This window comes from Biomphalaria glabrata, chromosome 5 (genome assembly GCF_947242115.1).
Source record: "Biomphalaria glabrata chromosome 5, xgBioGlab47.1, whole genome shotgun sequence".
NCBI classification, from domain to species: Eukaryota; Metazoa; Mollusca; class Gastropoda; family Planorbidae; genus Biomphalaria; species Biomphalaria glabrata.
The window spans coordinates 8,751,906-8,772,420 of record NC_074715.1 but is presented as its reverse complement, the minus strand read 5'-3'; the positions used below and the strand labels follow the sequence as shown (position 1 = coordinate 8,772,420).

The 20,515-nt window shown below is 36.7% G+C and overlaps 1 protein-coding gene across 1 annotated transcript; it reads left to right on the top strand.

Moving 5' to 3' along the window:
* Positions 1-851: 851 nt before the first annotated feature.
* On the top strand, positions 852-18,302 carry LOC106070733 (uncharacterized). Its single transcript, XM_056028391.1, has 11 exons — positions 852-1,024; positions 2,160-2,294; positions 4,442-4,615; positions 5,448-5,645; positions 5,971-6,177; positions 7,246-7,449; positions 9,542-9,673; positions 10,385-10,522; positions 11,882-12,001; positions 13,393-13,563; positions 17,858-18,302. The coding sequence occupies exons 1-11, from the start codon at positions 958-960 to the stop codon at positions 18,001-18,003; spliced, it is 1,692 nt and encodes a 563-aa protein (XP_055884366.1). The 5' UTR covers positions 852-957; the 3' UTR covers positions 18,004-18,302.
* The last annotated feature ends 2,213 nt before the right edge of the window (positions 18,303-20,515 follow it).

Below are 20,515 nucleotides of genomic sequence, written 5' to 3'. Positions count from 1 at the left end.
GCACCCTCTTTAACCGTGGGCCACAGATCGCAAGTTCTGAAAGGGTATATTCGTTCCTTTTTAAAATCCAGTTTGAGAGCCTCTGCCTTAAACAGTATAACGAAAAGCACTTTAAATTGTGTGTGTGCATAGTAGAAAGAGACGCCCCCTTTTTCGTCCAGTTTTTTTACCGTCACATCACTAATCGTGGACATTAGTAACCTTTATGTCAAAGGTATAAAGTTTCTTTGAAGCGGCGATCTACAAAGGGGACAAATTCAGCTTTTAAGTCAAGTACTATTTCTTTCGAGGTACCAAACAAAATAATTAATTTTTAACATTGATTCTTGTGTTGTCAGATAAAAAGAAATTAAGTGTGCAACATTTCAGCTTGATCCGAGATTTGGTGTTTGAGAAATAACGTTTACAAACTTTTTTAACAGACAGACAGATAAACATAATAAACGTATTTGAGCTTTGTAAAAACAACAAGCAAAACAACAACAACAACAACATATACTTGAGTGATCAAAAACAAGTTTTCGCAAAATATGTTGTGAAATACATGTTATTTAAATATCATTCTCAATTTTTTTTTCCCTTCTAAATCTTGCACGCATTAGAAACTCCATCCTCGGGTACTACATAAATATAAATGTATTACTTACATTAAAAAAAAACGCTATACTACATAATAGCTATGTCCAAAGATTGAAAGAGACTCATCTTTTAGTATTAGCACACCTATGAGCCTCTTCGTCCATATTTCTATTGCCTTTACTTATGTCAATATGCACGCTAAACCATAGGGTAAACTCTGCTTCGCATTTAAGTTCCTGTTACTATAAATAACTATCCGAACACCTGAATAAAATTGAATTCAAAAAGTCGAATAAAAGAGTGATATACTTTTAATATACTACTGTTCTTTGAGATTTTCTGCTGGAGATGTAACCTTGCTCATCGCACCAGGGAACAATGTCTTTGTACGGGATGTGCTTGCTAAATTTTGTGTTGTGCATTATACAAGATCTCGACGCTGAAGGTAAACAAATAGCATTTCTCATTGTCGCAAGATGAAAGAAAACTTTTTTTTTTCAAGTTTCATAGTCCCAATATTTTTTTTTAACTCTTTCTTTCCTACTTGACGAAACCATGGTTGATGTGATCCCATTAAAATAATTTCGTGTTTTTTATAAACATAAATTTGTGCCATATAAAAAAGAGCATGCATTACCCTTCAATTCTATACCGAATAAAACATTGTCTGCTCACAAAGTTCTAGAAGTTTAACCCTAACAGGGAAGTGAGCTACAGATGAACAAAATGGATAATTCTGTTAGATCATGGAAAATGATTACGAGAGAAAGAGTTAAAATATATTATTAGTCATATCTTATCTTATAGTATAAATTACAATAAATAATTACGTGATACGCGTATCGATGCGTCAATGTCTGCTAAGTCATTGATTACGCTGGCTGATTCAGGCCACGCATTCCAATTCGTAGGGATATCATACTATTACAAAAATTGCTCGGTAGTAAAACTTTGTGTTTAATACCTATGAAAATTTTAGGTTTGAATCTCCTTGTGGAAAGTTAAGCTAAATTAAACGCTTTATTTGAACTCTAAGTTAATGCGTTCTTAATTTATAGAATACCTCTATTCAACTCAGAACTTAATGAAGGGTGGGTGGGCGGAGGGTGGTATCTGGAAACTGGTCTCAAAAACGGCTCTGAAGATTTTTCTAGAAATGTAACAATTTAATTACCTAACTGAGAAAAGAATTACTAGCTCGTTGGCGCTGGTAAAACTCTAGTTTGACCGTTATAATTTTTTTCAGCTTAAAGAATGAAATTAATTTAAATTTGGATAGAGAACTAGATCTAAAATCGGTTTGGAAAGGATTATCACGTTTAGGAATTTCCGAAAGTAGGGCTTTAGTGATTGAAGAGTTGAATCAATTAATGTCCAAGAACATTTTGCGCACCGTCTTCTAAGTGTAGATGTAAAGGCCTAGCGTTGAAATATTATAAGGTGTAGTAGATCTTTACATCCGCTTAATATGTTTTTATTGTTTTTAAATCTTACATTCATTCGTTATTGTATAAAGGAGGTGTTGTCTTTATTTTTTTTAATTATTTTAAACGTTTTTCCTGTTTCTCTCTAATCTTGAGTGAATTGTGAGCCCAATTGGTTCGGACCAAAACTTCAGTTTAAGTGTCAGTGTATAGACGGCTGTGACTCAGAAGGTAACTGCTTGGAGTCGAGCAAATGTAATAGCCAATGGATGGGTCAGGCTTGCCAATATCGTAAGTAGTTGGGGCACCACACGTGATCAGTTGACTGATTTTTTTATTTCTCTTTGTTGTTTTGCCTAAATTAGAATCTCCCTCAAAAGAACCGACATTCTTCAATGTCTTCCCATCTCTTATCTCTCTCTCTCTCTCTCTCTTTTCCTTTTGCCTTGTACTGTTTCAGGCACAAAGGTTTTTGCGAGCACTGAGAACCTCGTAATACAGCATAGCATTTTAAGTTTGCAGTTAAAGTAAACTTATCTATGTGTAATGTGTATACATACAAAAAAACAACAACAGGTTTACGTTAATCAGTATTAAAGTTTTAAAAACGTAATGGAAAGCTTATAATTATACCAGAAGCATATGAATGATTAAATTTGTATAATCGAATCATGAATGCGACTAAATTGACCATACATTGTTGAACATATACGGGCACAGGTTAGGCAATGGTAGAGATGAAATTAACTCTCTATTTCTTGGTGCCTGGTCGTGTGGTTTGCGCGCTGGGCTGTCGTTCGGACTTATCGATTGTCCCGGGTTCACGGGTTCCAACCCTGACTGCTTTCATTCCCCGTCTTTATATCTTTATATATCTATATAAAGAGAGAGAGACAGAGAGAGAGAGAAAGAGAGAAGGAGAGAGAAAGAGACAGAGAGAGAGAGAGAAGGAGAGAGAGGGAAGGAGAGAGAGAGAGAGAGAAGAAAAAAGAGAGAGAAGGAGAGAGAGAGAGAAGGAAAGAGAGAGAGAAGGAAAGAGAGAGAGAATGAGAGAGAGAGAAGGAGAGAGAGAGAGAAGGAAAGAGAGAGAGAAGGAGAGAGAGAGAGAAGGAAAAAGAGAGAGAAGGAGAGAGAGAGAGTAGGAAAGAGAGAGAGAAGGAAAGAGAGAGAGACAGAGAGAGAGAGAAGGAAAGAGAGAGAGAAGGAGAGAGAGAGAGAAGGAGAGAGAGAGAAGGAGAGAGAGAGAGAAGGAAAGAGAGAGAGAAGGAGAGAGAGAGAGAAGGAAAGAGAGAGAGAAGGAGAGAGAGAGAAAAGGAAAGAGAGAGAGAAGGAGAGAGAGAGAGACAGAGAAGGAGAGAGAGAGAGTATAGTAAAGGTGTGGGAGAAATAACGTGTTCAAAATTTGTCGCAGCTATACAATCTTATCTTATATAATACAGACGTTACTTTAAAAAAAAAGAAGATGGTTACGTGCTACGCGTCATGCATCTAGTCATTTATGTTAACCAATGGCTTAAATTATTCCAAGTCATTGGTTTTCCTGACTGCCTCAGACAGACAGACAGACAGTGAGTTCATATAGTAAAAAACAGCTCCCCTTTCACACCATTCGGTTTATAGGGCAGATGATGTTAAGGTCATGTGTTTCTTTGGCCAACGGTTTACGATAAAAAATGTCACGTGACCAGCACAACGACCAACCTTGACTACTTTCCCCGACTACTTTGCGTTGATAAAAAAAATAAGGTACATACCTTTTTTCTGTATTTTTGATGCCACTGTGATATATTACTTTTGTTTAGATGACACACCTATATGTACGACATACAAGAATTTTAACGGCTAAAGACTGTGCGATTATTAAGTTGTAGATTTTTTTAAAGAGCACAACACTACCATATTTAAAGGAACTTTTTGAACAGAAATGTCTAAGAAAAATCGCAACAAATTTTGGATGATAACAGCCACACGCTCCATCAGAACTATGTCACGTCGTCTCGGAGGGGGCGACTACTGTCAATCAAGGCCAGAACAGATCGGTATAAAAACTCGTTCGTACCTTACTTGGTCAGACTTTATCGACACGACCCTTTGATCAAGAAACATGAAAAGGACCAAGATGTCTGTGTGTAGTCGCTGAAGGAGCTCTTCATTATATGTCTGTTCTATTTATGTGAATGTTTCTGTTGTGTTGTTTTTTATCTGAGAAAAGAGTCCTTGTAATCACAACAAATTTCCATAAGAATCAATAAAATAGTCTTAGTTTTAGTCTTATATTTTTAGCAGCTTCTCATTCCTATATTTATTGGCAATGATTTTATCACCATTTTTTTTTCCAAAAAGCATACCATCAATATTTCCAATAACGGTAATTACATTTTAAAATATTGTTAAAATAATTTTCGCATTCATATATGTTTTTGGTATTTATATTGAAGAATCTAATATTCTTGGAATTGGAGTGCCTAAGGAAAGCGATGCTGAGTCCCTATACATGGTGCATGATGGAGACGACTCTACGTGCATTACTAATAAAAAACTTCAGTCTCTGGTCATCGATCTAAGCTCATACAGCTTGTTTATGTGGATACGATTAGTTGTCAACGATGCAGGTACACATGGAATTTTATTGTTGTTTGTTTAACGGTAAATGGTAGTGGTTTTTAAGGGTAGGGTTTGACAATCCACATCATCATTTCTGCCTGTGGTTCCTTCTGGTCACCAACTAGCTTACTCCTGGCGTCTTGGGTCGGCGCCAGTATCTCCTAATGTCCCAATGTCTTACCCGTCTGCTCGAGGCAGGCTTGCGAAGGATGTACTCAGCGTCTCTGAAGGATATCTTGTTGTATGGGCTTCTGCTTTGATATTTATCAAAGTTCTTCATTAGCAATCTTATTTGGCTAGCAGACAGTAAGACCTTTCTAGAGAAGTTTTAAAATTCTTTGTATTAAATGTTTAAGATTATTTTGAGGGTTACTGTATTTGACTCATTCAGCTTTGCTTTTCGCTTTAAGTTTGTTGGACGATTAGGGCACCACATATGATCTGTCAACCGTCTTTATCCATTGCTCTTTGTCTTTTGCCTTGGCAAGAGTCTATTTCAATGTGAAATCTTTCCCGTGGCTTAATTTGTCTGCCTTTTCGTCTTTTCCTGGTACTGTTCACTGCAGAATTGTTTTTTCGAGCTTTGAGAACCCATGGTTTAGATTAGAGTTATGATTAAATAAAGAACATTAATCTTATTTTATGTGGAAACTGTTGATATCAAAATGTAATTATTTTTCTTTTTTAACATTTTTTCCCTCCAACTATTATTATTATTTTTTTTTTTTGAAAAATGACCTATGATGTTTTATGAAATTAAAACAAGAATAGAAATCAAATATATTTTGTACGTTCAACATTTATTAAAATTACAACAACATTTTTTTTTGGTATTTAAAGCTTTGGTGGACAGATTCACGCTGTACTTCGAAGACACTTCTGATGTGATCACCAAACGTCTGGAGTGCTGGAGACAACAGATAACAGTTGTCAACATTAAGACTGCGTACATTCGCTGTGACATGAACTTCCCTGTAAACCGCATCGTCTTGAAAGGAGAAGGTCTAGCGTCACTTTGTACAATTGATGTCAGCAAAGGTCATTATGATTTTACAATACATTATGTTGCACGCCGCAGGCGTATGTGGCTGAGTGATATAGCACTTGTCTTCCGAATCATGGGGTTCCAGGTTAGGAATCCAAGTGCAGACTGGGATTTTTAATTTTGGGATCTAAAAGGCGCTTCTGAGTCTACCCAGCTCTGATTCGAACTCATGGCTCACGCCTTCTCAAGCCGACATAATAATGCAGAAGAAGAAAAAGAAACTAGATTATAATACTTCAATATAGTATGTTTTACAGACTAGTTTTTCTTTCTTTTACGTAAGATTAACGAGTAGCTTTGTAAATTATCTTTCCACAGGTCGAAATCTTGCGTTAAAGGAAAAGGCAGAGCAAACATCTACCAACGGCAACAACTCTGCAAGCAACGCTGTGGATGGAAACATAGAAAGTGATGTGAAGAAAGGAAGCTGCACTTTGACTAATAATGTCACTGACCAAACACCGACCTGGACTTTAACATTAGATGAACCAGTTGTGTTCAACGTTGTTCACATTTACCCTCCAAGTGGGTTATTAAAGCCATCTCTTTTAGTTTGCCTTGAAGTTGTATAGCATTCCGTTATGCTAGTTAGGAGATGAAACCGAGGCCAATCGTTATAGCAGGCCTGACAACTGATCTGAAAACGTGGCAGCCTGTGCGGCAGTTTGGGCCAATACCCCGTTGCCACGTCACAGGTCCTGACGTCAGAACTGTGACTTGGCAAAGAGCTATTGGCCTAAATCACCCACAGGCTGCGACGTCGCAGCAAATAAGTTATCAGGTCCACTAAAACGATTGGTGTCGGATATACGGTCAACAAACTATTTGAACGTTACATAATAAATAACTCAAACTTTTTTTTTTTTTTTTTTTAATTTTAATATAAAGTATATAAGACACGGCGACACCTGTTGACTCGCAAATCCTTGTAACCTTAATTGTCAGCGTGACTGGTGTTGGCTGAAAACTTACCTTTTCTCTATGTTCTTATTCATACCAGATAGCCCTACTCTTTTTTGACCCTTTAACTATACCTAGTTTTTCTTGACATTCTAACTAGCCCTCTCTTCTCTTGACCCTAACCCTAGCCCTCTCTTCTCTTGACCTCAGCCATAGCCCTCTCTTCTCTTGACCTTAACCCTAGCCCTCTCTTCTCTTGACCTCAGCCCTAGCCCTCTCTTCTCTTGACCTTAACCCTAGCCCTCTCTTCTCTTGACCTCAGCCCTAGCCCTCTCTTCTCTTGACCTTAACCCTAGCCTTCTCTTCTCTTGACCTTAACCCTAGCCATGTCTTTTTGGCATTTAAATTAACGCTAAAGAAACGGCACTGCCGCCCCCCCCCCCCTTCTTAGGCGGGCTCTTAAGTGATTCTACAACCTCCACTATAATATGCATAAGTTCACATTTCTCTTTTATTTCATTACATTTAAACACACTTATTGTCACCTCTGTACTTTCGAGAGAGTAAATATACTTACAATGGTATATTTAAACCTAATCCACTAGACACAAGACGTATCTACAACCTTCATTATCCGCGAAATTATCCCAATATTTTCAATATTTTAAATGCGTACCAATTGTTCTTTTTCAGGTTATCCCCTGAGTGAATATCTTCCTAACTCAATTCTTCAAACGTTTGACGAGTACGATGTCCTTATACTTAATACGACTATCAAGTATGCAACAGTCTATCCAAATGTCAACAAAACTCCGGTCAAGAAAGTCGTAATAAAGGCAACAAGCACTACATCTACCACAGCAGTGCTTTCTATCTGTGAACTCTTGCTCTTTGGAGGTAAGATGTAGCTGTATTAAAGAAAAACAAATCAATCCTGTTATTTCATCTTTATATTTTACTTTGATTTCTTTCGCTATGTATTTAAAAAGGGACTGTTACAATTGGATTAAACCAAGAAATGCGTTGACTTTATAGTTAATATATATATGGGGGGGGGGGGCAGCATCCTCACTCACCCCAACTTTGTTTGGCGATGATAAACGTACTAGTTTAGCAGTCTAAAAATATCTGAACGAAGCCTTAAACCACAGGACGAAGAAAAAGAGAAAGTGATACAGACATAGATAAACAGGGAGACAGACAGAGAGAGACAGAGAGAGGGAGAGAGGGACGAGAGAGAGACAGACACATACAAAAAGACAGGAGACAAACAGACAGATAGATAGCGCGACAGAGTGAGAGCGAGGGAGACAGACAAAAAGACAGACAGAAACAGAGAGAGAGACAGACAGACAGAAAGAATGTATTTTAATTGCTATATCGAAATTTTTGCACAGACTCATTCTTAAAGAAAATCTTTTTTTCATGTGGTACATAGGCTTCTTTCCAATACTTCTAAACATCTTAAAAGTTGATTTGAATCAACGCTTTACATGTGCTCTATGGTCAAACCTTTTTTTTTTAATCTTGAGAGGGGGTTTTAAAGCTGCCTATAGATTTCAACTTGAGCCCCTTTGATAAATACCCAGGTGGTTGGCCATTTATCAACTCATCACGCTATGAGATAATACGCTGTGATACGAAGCTCATGTACAAATTAGTATTTATGATGACAGTTTTAAGTCGTTAAAGCTTTTGTAATAGACAAAACATGTCTTAGAACTGAGGAACGGAAATATCTCATTCAATGCGGCCTAGGGAACACCTACAAAAATAAAAAGATTAGCTTCATAAACATCCCGTCAGATTTCAGTTTTACTTCCACAATAGGTAAGTGCAAACCTGCGTAAAATTGGACTTTATAGCCACAACAGAATGTTATATATTTGTACTGTACTTCTTTTTAAGCCTAAAGGCGACAAAAAAAAAATCTAAAAAGAAAAAAATAATAATACAAAAGTTACACAACTCAGCCCTTGCGATACATATTACAGATGATGTTAATGTCATCTGTTTCTTTGGCCAATGGTTAGCGAACAGGGTGTCATGAGGTCAGCACAACGACCAACCGCCTTTACTTTCCTCAACTAAAGTCAGGTACCCATTAGAGCTGGGTGGACTCGTTTTAAGCCTGAAGAAGAACACAGATCTTTTTTTTAAATGATATTATTAATCAGCCTTATGTCCATGTAGTGCGGAATCTTGGAGTTTTCTTCGACTCAACACTATCTTTCGACCCACACATAAGTCAGCTCTGCAAGGGTCTTTATCTGCAGCAGCGTAGATTAGGCCAGATCCGACCATATTTAACAACGGAGTCAACAAAAACGCTAGCTGTGGCAATGGCATTCATACTCTCCCGCCTTGACTACTGTAACGCCGTGCTAGCAGGTATACCTGATGACAAAGTAGCCAAACTGCAACGTATACTGAACAACGCCGCACGAATAGTACTTAGAAAAACAAGACAACATTCTGCTACTACGCTCTTGCGCATGCTCCATTGGCTTCCCGTGAAAGCGAGAATCGATTACAAGGTCGCCACATTTTGTCATCAGTGTATATATAACAATGAGATGCCCCTGTACCTTAGAGAACTGATTACTCCATATGTCCCCCAGAGACCCCTGCGCTCAATGGACTCAACGCTTTTAGTGGTGCCACGTTTCTCCCTCAAAAGCTACGGTCTGCGGGCTTTTCCAGTGCACGGACCAAAAGTTTGGAACTCACTCCCCATTGATCTCAGACAGACAACATGCTAGACCACTTTTAAGAAGAACATTAAAACCTTCTTGTTTAAAACTTTTTTTAAATTAGTTTTTGATAACTGGTGTCGTGTTTGTGTTTGTAATGTTATTACAGCGCCTTGAGCCTACATTTTGTTCGTTAACAGCGCTTTATAAATAAAATTATTATTATTATTATTATTATTAATCAATTAATTTTACTTTAATAAAGTATTTGTAGTTACGTAATTTTGTTTTTATAGAATGTCCACCAGGAAAGTGGGGACTAGACTGTAAGAAAGTCTGTAATGACCTATGTCCAGAAAATTGCAATGAGATAGACGGCTCGTGTCCTACAAGTTGTCTGGGATACTTTCCACCAAAGTGTGAACAAGGTAGAACTTGTTTAGTTATTTTAAATCACTGTCATATAAATATGTTTAGTTTGTTACTTATAACCTAGAACTTAAAATAACATAGAATTGTAATCATGTCTAACCTAATTTATAACACTATATACACCATATATAACTGTATAGCTTAGATTCGCCTTACAAGGTATACCATATACAAGATGCCATATTTATATAGAACATTCTAATTCATATGGCGTCAGAGGACCATTGATTCTTTAATTTTTCTTTGTCAAGTAAATTTTGTGATTTTTATTGCAAAAGATGTGAATCTTTTCCCACTGTTCTTAAAGGGAAAGTATCTTTGTAAGCTTATAGGCATTATTATTTAGCCAATTATCCCCCTTTCCTGTGGTGGTGGTGTATCATAATTTTATCGTAATTGTACTGTAGCTACAGAGAAGGTAAGGATTTAATTAGAGTAGACATAAGCAGTTTTTTTTTTGTAAACAAATAGGTGCCGTATTCAGTGATGGATTGCCTAGCTTTTAACTACTAATAAATTAATAATAAATTTTAAAATACAAGAAAAGTAACAATTTGTTCTACACATTGAAAAAGGTGCCGGTACGCCGTCACGGTGAGTACCGTCACACACAAAAAAAGCACTGCATATAAGTAATTTAGTACATTAATAGATCTCAATCTCATCAGAATGACCTTTAAATAAATATATATTTTTTATATATAAAGATTGTCCTCCAAGTAAATGGGGAATTAATTGCCAAGAAGATTGCCCTGCTGCATGCGCCTATCGGTACTGCAATAACATTAATGGTGAATGCACCGCTGGGTGTAATGGATACTTTGATCCACCTTTCTGTACACAAGGTAAAAACTAATTTTTGATAAAACTTAATTTTACAATTTACTCTGGTAAAATAAATGATCACTATTCCACACTTTCAAATTACTTGGTGTTAGATTTTATATTTACATACTTGTTGGCCTCCTGCAGTCTTAGAACGACTATAGTCCATCTCGCACACTTTTTCTTGTGGCTTTGGAGCCCTAATTTGGAAAGACACTCTCGTCCACAAATATCGCAGGTTAAGGTAGCTTTCGCTTCGGTGGTAGAGGAGCTGGCCATTTTTCTGATTGTACGTTTTTCTTCCAGTGCTGAGGCCCATTTTTTCGCTGTCCATAGATTTCTTGGTCACTGTCTCTCTCCATCTGGTGCGGTCCAGAGCTATGTCTTCCCAATGGTCAGTAGTGATGTTCACTGGTTTGAGGTCCCGTTTTATTACATCTATGTAACGGAGGTGGGGGCGACCAGTTTTTCTGGAGCCAGTCGCGAGTTGTCCGTAGAGGATGACTTTCGGGATGCGATTGTTCTCCATCCGGCGAACATCTCCAAGCCAGTGCAAGCAGCGTTGTCTGAGGGCTGTAAAGATACATGTAACAACAAGTTTACGAGAATTCAACATCGATAGCACAATGATTAACTCTTTCTCTCCTAACTGACGATACCAACGTTGATTCCACCAGAATGTGGTAAATAATTACGGAGATAAAGAGTTAAACACATTTTTACTCCACCACGCAATGTACAGCTCGCAATTTTATCAGGGACGAACAGTAATGTGGTTGACGGGGAGACCCGTTAGTCCTGGTTGGCTACCAAAGTAGAAGAAGGAAAACACTGAATCTGAACCTGCGCATCCTTGCGGCTGTACCTTCACATGGGAAAGGCTTGGGGAGACAATCCTGTAGAAAAATCAGGAGTTGCTACCCTTATTCAGCTTGCGGCACAGAGTGCCACACCCTGGCAGAACCTGGGATTCTACTTATCCTAAACTGTATCTGATGCCGGGATATTCTCCGTTTCTTCCGTCAAAGAGACATGCCCAGGCTTTCATCTCTTTACATCATCCGAGACCAATCGTTTTAGAAAGCCTAAACACTGACCTGCAACGTCACAATCTGTGGGCAGTTTGGACCAATAGCTAGTTGCCTTTACGTACAGGCCTGTGACGTGAAGTCAGTGTTGAGTCCTTCTATAACAAATGTTTTTGCATCAAGTCGGTTGGCCAAGTTGGATAGGAACTCGAACACATTTCATTAGTTAGTGAATAGCTCGAATCGTGACGTCGCATGTCAGTGTTTAGACCTTATTGGTCTCGGTTTAAGTTTTTAACAAATATATTATTTATGTACTCAATGTAAAAAACTGCTTTTAATATTCTACAGCGTGCAAGCGAGGCTACTACGGTCTTAACTGTCTTAGTTACACAACAACGTATACTGCAGACGATCCAATATCATGTGACAACCTAGCTCATGAAGACTCACAGCATCTATGTTTACATGGTAACAGATAATCACGTAATTTGATCTGTGGATGTAAACAAAATATTACTTTGATTTAGGATACTTTTTAGATAATGTTTATTCAAAGAGGTTATTTTTTTTGGTATCCTTAAATTTCTATTTAACTTTCTAAACATGTTTTTGTAAGTATTACAATAAAGGTTTCTTCCTTACGAATGAATTGGCTTCCTGATGATGCGCCCAGGGCTCGAAGTGTCGTCACAATCTCTCTATATACTTCTCTTCTTCCCTCAACATGTCAAACGAGTAGTAAGGAGTAAAGGAAAGATCAATCTGCGTATAGTCCACGAGAAAACAAGAGTAGTGTTCACACTACGGATGACTGGCTGCTCGATGGACTATCGTTTAAATTTATCAAACCTTGCCCGCTCCCATCCCCTTTGTCCAGCGGGAGGTTTGGACTAGGAACTAATCAAAGTAATCTACTATGTATCAGTGAGGCGCGGGGTCCCGGGTTCGAATTCTGGTGAAGAGTGGGATTTTTATTTCGGAATCTTTGGGCGCCTCCGAGTTCACTCAGCTCTAATTGATACCTACCATAAGTTGGGGAAAAGTAAGGGTGGTTGGTCGTTGTGCTGGCCATATGACACCTTCGTAAACCTTAGGCCACAGAAACAGATGACTTTTACATCATCTGCCCTATAGACCACAAGATCTAAAAAGGGGAACTACCAATTAACAGACAATCGGTCGTCTCTCAAAATTCATCAGTTAATAAAGGAAACAAACAAGATCTTTACAAAATTATATTCTAAATTTAGTCACCCAACTAATCTTAGGAGTCCGATTTATAACAATTGGTTTCAAAAAGCAAATTAGTCATCAAGGCGAAAAAAATATCCCAATGTATTTTTGGACAAATGGCCAAGAGTATGATTGTACTTTTTAGAATTACATTAGCTCTCTTATCATAACCTCATAAATGCAACGTGTCGGAGGTCTTACTTCAGATAAGAGTACAAGTGATACTTTGAAACAGAAAAACGATATAGGTATTTATCTCTTTTATAATTCTTCAAGATTATTTGATATGATTCAAGCAAGTTTAAAGTATAAGGGGTTTCAATTTCGGACCATGCAGTCTATAAGGGAGATGATGTTCAGGTCATCTGTTGCTTTAGCGAACGGTTAACGAGAAGGGTGTCGTGTGGCCAGCACAACGAACAGCCACCTTTGCTTTCTCCAACTAATGTCAGGTACCCATTACAGCTGGGTGGACTCAAGGATAACCTGGTGATCCCAAAATTAAATATCCCACTCGGTTCGGAAGCCAAGCGCTTTACCACACAGCTACCGTGATGTCGATGTGTATAATAGTGCGAGTGTGTGTTGCATGTTTTTTAAATATACTTTGATTCATCTCTTAACAGGTACAGATAGTTTCACCTTCAGTGTCTCTAATTTCTTTATTGGATTCTGGATTGGTGTAGCAGTTGTGTTAGCCATTGGTACTGTGATATTACTTATCAGAAAAATTTACCTAAAAAGAAAATTGACCCCAAAGACCGCACATAATGTTTACGAGGACCTACCAAAAGAAAGTAAGAACCATGCATTTAAAAAAAAAATGTGGTTGGGCTTTCCTTCAGTCATAAGACGATTAGGGTTTATCTCATGAGATGAAAGCTTTGTCCTTTATCTTTGGTCAATTTCGTCTATACATCTTTTTTGTTTTCTTCTTCGCACAGCTGATGTGTAAAATAGAAATAATAGGTGCTTGATACATTTTTAGACTAGCGATGCTCAGCCAGGATGTAGCACTGTGTACTGCAAGCTGGCCAATGGTCGCTGGGTTTCTGATTTTGTCTCCGGGTTGACTTCCGACGCCTTTCATATATATGGGTATATCTGCATGGCAGCAGAGGTTTGAATTTAGAGTTTTCCTTCTCATGCCAAGGCTATCGAGCCCCATCCTTCTTAAATCTAACTGGTAAAGACACCAAAAGCAAAACTTTACAACTTCTTCCTCAATGGTAACATTTCCGTAGGACACAATATCTGGCCCAGTTGGACTGGTTCTCAGAGACTTTTTCAGGAGCATGTCGATGGGAGCTTATAATAGGTAGTCAAGTGATTATATCCATTAACTCTTCCGGCAAAAAATACCTTACAAAACATTTTAAAATACTATTACTCTTATATTACGATTATCGGCAAGTGCGAAGAAAGTGTTGACATAAGAAGGGAATAATATTTTTTACATTTTTTTTTGTATTCTTTTGTCAGGAAGTATTTAAAACAACAAAAAAATTTTAGAAGTCAAAGCGAAAGCTCAAATAGAAATTTACCAAAAAAAATAAAATAATTTTGTTGCAGGGGTTCCCAACCTATGAGTCGCGACCCCTTTGGGGGTCTGCAATAATTTGTTTTTACATTTTTTATATTCTTTTGTCAGGAAGTATTTACAACTACCAAAAAAAAATGTAGAAGTCAAAGTGAAAGCTTAAATGGAAATTTACCACAAAAATAAAATAATTCTATTGCAGGGGTTCCCAACCTATGAGTTGCGACCCCTTGGGGTTTTGGTTGACAATTGACCAGGGGTCGCCAACGGCTGTTGAAAATATTAATTTTTTTTTTCTAATTTTAACGTTTAAAACTTAAGATTCAACAAAGTTTTTCAATTGGAAGTTACTTTTTTGAAAATTGTCATTCGAGAATAGATGTTAAAGACATTTGAATCAGAAGAATTTCAAACATTTAAATTGTGACAGTATACATATTTTGAACAGTTTAAATTTAATTTAACTTAATGCATAAAACAACTTCCGCCCTTACGGAATCAGAAACCCTCTTTATGCTGATGTAGTGACGAAATGGAAAACAAAAATCTTTAATAGCCTTAGATACGTCTTCTCTTAAACGTCCATGCTATTGAAGCTAATTATTCCATTGGGGTAGACCCTTGAAAATGGATCAAGAAAATACAGTATCGATTAATTTACTGTATTGTTTTACTTCAATAGCTTAAGCAGGAATTAAAAAAAAAAAGTGCGTGATTTGTAATGTTTTAAGAGCTGAATCTTTATATTGATTAGATGAAATGTGTATTAATGACACAGTTTAAATGCAGTCCACATGGACGTAGCCAGGATTTTCTTTCGGGGAGGGTTTTGGGGGGGGGGGGCCCGGCGGAAAAAAATTATATATATATATATATATATATATATATATATATATATATATATATATATATATATATATATATATATACATATATATATATATATATATATATATATATATATATATATATATGTGTGTGTGTGTGTGTGTGTGTACATAATTAATCTTTATTACATTCTGACCTTTTCGGAAGACGTTTATTGTTTATTGTAGACTCCCCGCCCTTGCTAGCAAAAGGGGGTCTGGGGGAGTTCGCAGCGCTCCCCCAGCGCGGGGCGAAGCCCCGCCGCCGAGCACTATTTCTGGTATTGAAAGCCAACAAAATGCATATTCTGAGGTATCTACAGTGCATTATCTTGCTATTAAAAAGTTTTATTTCAAAAACCTAATGTGCTATTCTTACTGACTTAGACCCTCTCGCGCCGTTGGGCGCATTTTCCGGCAAGCTGTTTCCGCAACTCTTATTTTGCGTAATTCATTTTGTCGGAAAACATGTCCCGCAAAACCTTATGCGACGCTCTGTCACAACCTTACTAAGTATTCGACTCCAAGTTCGGAATATGATTTCTTTGATTTAGACCCGATCTCTATGACTGACTCCTAAAATCTGTCGTAGCCATCTTTGTTGAGACACATTTAATGATTTTCAATTTCGGCAGAAGACTATTCACACTTAATTAATGGAGCCCAAGCCACTGGTAGAAATGTGTAACCTTTCTTGACTACGCTCTTGGAATTAAATGCCTGTATTTCGCTTTAGATTTTATATCGAAAAGGAAAGTTTTTTTCGTCAAATCATCTGTTGAGGGGTTTTAAACTAAAAAATCTCTGGGTTTTTTTTGTTTTGTTTTTAATTCAAAACCCCATTTAGCTACGATCATAGAATTTGGTGACTGTAGTTTGCTTAAAAATAATATTGAAGAGAGAGGTTTTCAACTCTAAACGCTCTGTAGGGGAATTTTAAACTCAAAACCATCTGGAGGGGTTTTAAATTTTAAAGAAAAAGCCATCTGGAGGAGGGGGATTTAAACTCAAAACCCCTTTGGCTACGCTCATAGATTTTATAGTGTGTAATTTGCTTTTTTTTTATATCGAAGAGGTACTTTTTAGCTTCAAACCCCAACTGGAAGGGGGAGTGGGGTTAAACTCAAAACCCCTTTGGCTACGCTCATAGATTTTATAGTGTGTAATTTGCTTTTTTTTATATTGAAGAGGTACTTTTTAGCTTCAAACCCCAACTGGAAGGGGGAGGGGGGTTAAACTCAAAACCCCTTTGGCTACGCTCATAGAAGAATTTTTAGTGTGTAATTTGCTTTTTTTATATTGAAGAGGTACTTTTTAGCTTCAAACCCCAACTGGAAGGGGGAGGGGGGTTAAACTCAAAACCCCTTTGGCTACGCTCATAGAAGAATTTTTAGTGTGTAATTTGCTTTTTTTATATTGAAGAGGTACTTTTTAGCTTCAAACCCCAACTGGAAGGGGGAGGGGGGTTAAACTCAAAACCCCTTTGGCTACGCTCATAGAAGAATTTTTAGTGTGTAATTTGCTTTTTTTATATTGAAGAGGTACTTTTTAGCTTCAAACCCCAACTGGAAGGGGGAGGGGGGTTAAACTCAAAACCCCTTTGGCTACGCTCATAGAAGAATTTTTAGTGTGTAATTTGCTTTTTTTATATTGAAGATGGGGTTATCGTAAATTTTGGATGGGTTTTTTAAATCAAAATCTTCCTCAACTGTGCTGTTGGAATTTCGGGATTGTTGTTTGCATTTTTGTGTTTTGTTTTATAGAAGAGGGGGATTTAACTGCAAAAACCTCTGGTAGGGGGGTTAAAATTCAAAACCCCCTGTAGGGGGTTTTAAACTCAAAGCCCCCTGGTAGAGGGATTTGTATCTCAAAACCCCCTGATAGTGGTTTTTAAAATCTCAAAACCCCCTGGTAGGGGGATTTAAACTCAAAACCCCCTGGTAGAGGGTTTTTAACTCAAAACTGCCTCGGCTGTGCTGTGGTAAGTGATGATTTAGTATTAAAATCTCACCTAAAATAAACAAAATGAAAGCAAAAATCAGTCACTTAATTCCGCCACCCCCCCGCGGGGGGGGGGATTTCATTTCGGGGGGGGTTTGAACCCCAAGAACCCCCCCCTGGCTACGCCCATGGCAGTCCATATGTATTGAACTAAGAAACAAGATGCAGTTTTTCTCACTTCATATAAAAAGTAAAATTTAAAATATATTGAAAACCAATAAAACAAAAAAATGTCAAATTTTCAAATACAATTGTTTTCCTTTGTACTTTTCTAATCATTCGCGTACTACGTAAAAAGCAAACATTTAATTTAAAAAAATGTAAATGTTAGTATAAAAGTCTCTAAAATAAAAAAAAACCCATAGATCTGCGGTTCTCAACCTTTTTAACTCGGCGACCCCAATACCCTACTATGTGCCGACCACGGACGTAAAATTATTTTAATTGATAAGTATTAGTCATTATAATTTTTCGTATGATATGCACTAATAACTGCATTGTAAATATCTCATACGTATTGTCAAAACTTTATCTTTAATCACGAATCAATGTTTAATTATATCTTTGAAATAAATATTTCTCGAGATGATTATATTAAAATAATTGAGATTTGATCTTTGACTTAAATTTATTTTATGTACTTAATATACAGGCATTTTTTTATTATTTCTATTGACTGTGCAGATCTGGCCGATGTCTCAGTGGTCCTAACCAACCCTGTGTATGATCACTCTATGCCCAATACGACAGATGAGCCTGGGAAAAGTAAAACTGCTTCTTATGATGAGATAGTGCTGGAAGACACGGGAACAAGCCAGGAGAATATTTAAAACTTCACGGAGATTATAAAAATACAATCCACAGATATTTAGATTAATGACTATATTTCATGTTTATATTAGTTTTGCATGCCAAAGTAATGTAGTGATAATGTATGGCTATGATAATTTTATGTATTTATAAGAAAAAAATGCTTTAATCATCGGATATTTATGCATAACTTGTTATAGCACTATCCGTCTGTGCTCGCCTACTCTCTCTCTCTCTCTCTCTCTCTCTTCTGTATATCAAGACTAGAACAGAGCGGTACAAAAACTCGTTTGTTCCTTAATCGGTCAGACTATATCAACGCCACTCGTTGGTTGTGAAACATGAAAAAGACCAAGATGCCTGTGTATAGTCGCTGAATGAACTCTTTATATTGTGTCCGTGCCATTTGTGTGTATGTTTCTGTTGTGTTGTCTTCATATGAGAAAAGCGTCCTTGTAATCACAACAAATTTCCATAAGGATCAATAAAACAATGTTAGTCTTAGTCATGGTCTCTGTCTCTCTCTTTCTCTCTCTCTTTATAAATATATATATATATATATATATATGATACATGAAATATATATCAGTAAATGAATGGAGGCTATTTGAAGAATAGAAAGCTTTCTAGTATATGCAATAAAGAAGTATGGATCCATGGCCTCCTTCATTTGCGAAGCGTCAATTGATCATCTCATGGAAATTATATGAATGCCTGGGCATTAGCTGTGGTCGAAACGATATCGCCCAGACATCAGTCCCCCCCCCCCACCTCCACGCAGCTGAAGTATTGAGAAAGAAAACAGATTTTAAAACATATATCTATAGATGTTTGTGCATGTTTAATACCATTTAAAAATTAAAGAACAGACATCTGTGTAATTTTTATCAGTTCTTTTTAAAATGATTTTTAAGAAAATAGTTATTTTCTTATCACACATTGCAGTTAATGCTGGCAATTTAGGTTACTGCTTTGAAGGCCAAAATATCAGAGTATTTATAATACTATTTTGTGTGCATATGCGTCATAATCCACACTTTTAAAAGGTTGTTAAGTTCTGCAATGATAGTCGTTTCAGTGACTGATTGTAGGGCACTAAAGTTTGAAAGTACATTGTGTATGTTATTAATAGTTAATACTATAAATTAGGTTATGATTTCTTATATATGCACATATAGATCTTAAAGGCTTCTAGTATACCATAGTTCCCTTATTTAGAAAATGCTACTATGATGGTAAATTGTGTCATATTAATGTTTGAAAACAACAACCGCTATACCAGTGGTTATCAACCTTTTTAGGTCGGCGACCCTTTTTTACGATTATCCACTATGCGGCGACCACCAAACGTAAAAATTATAAGCCTAAGTTACCATGCTTTTAAAAATGCTATAAAACAGTTCACTATTCACTATTCTATTTTTTATTCACAATTTTTATGTTGCATTATTATGTGACTAGTAAAAAAAAAAAAAGCACGATATTTCCTATAACTCACACGGATTCATATTTCCGATGGTCTTAGGCGACCTTTGGCAAATCGCCATTCGACCCACAGGCTGAGAACCCCTGCGCTATAGTATTGTTTTTTTTTTTTTTTTTAATGTAACAAATTAGTTCGTCCGTGATCTTAAATCAATTCTATCTTCGAACTTAATACACACACACACACACACAAACAAACAAACATACACATATATATATATATACACACACACATACACACACAAACACGCATTTAACACTCCATTGTAGAATGTAAACTATTCGAGAAGAAGAGTTTCTATTAACGAATGTAAAAACTTTTTGTAAAGTCAAAATTTGTTAATGAGAGTTTGAATATAACATCATAACCCGAACATAACCTTCTCTATGGAGCTGGCTATGCAGTTGAAAACCTACTTTGTATGCAAGTGTATAGACATTATCACAGCACCGGAGAAATTTCTAATATATATGTGTGGAGACTTGAGACAAACTCAAAATCGGCCCCCGAAGTGGTACACCCAGGGAGGTAAAAAAGCAGTTTTCAATATTTTCAGAAAGAACATAAGAGTAAAATTATATCAAAGACAAATGACAGAGAAGAATGGAGAAAGAAGGTTGACGAATCTTATGTGGTGCCCCAGCGGTCCACAGACTAAAGGATTGGTGAAAGTGAATATGAAGTTAAATGTGAACCTGGCCGAACTAATGTCTTATAAATGAATATCTAATTGATCTAACTATTTTGTAAAGTGGAGGTTTCTTATTCCTCAAGAAAAAAAAACATTTCTGTAAAAAAATAAAAAACAACTCCTTTTGTTAGTATGTACTTATTACATATGAAAATTGCAGTACACGCCATAAAATGCAAAACTACTTATTAATTGTTGTTTTAAATTATGTCAAACTTATATGCAAACTAAATACATTTTTCCTCTTAAAAAAAGTAAACATCCTTTAGTGTAAATGTAGTAGTAAATATAACGAAACTTACTTTGCATAAATGTGTTAAAAATATGGTACATAATCGTCTCCCCTACTAAGGTG

What these genes read in the sequence shown, in the direction of transcription:
- LOC106070733 (XM_056028391.1), top strand. Translation starts at nt 958, where the DNA reads ATGTCTTTGTACGGGATGTGCTTGCTAAATTTTGTGTTGTGCATTATA. An exon ending in TGAACTCTTGCTCTTTGGAG is followed by an intron (nt 7,450 to 9,541) that starts GTAAGATGTAGC and finishes TTGTTTTTATAG; the next exon opens with AATGTCCACCAGGAAAGTGG. An exon ending in TCCACCAAAGTGTGAACAAG is followed by an intron (nt 9,674 to 10,384) that starts GTAGAACTTGTT and finishes TTATATATAAAG; the next exon opens with ATTGTCCTCCAAGTAAATGG.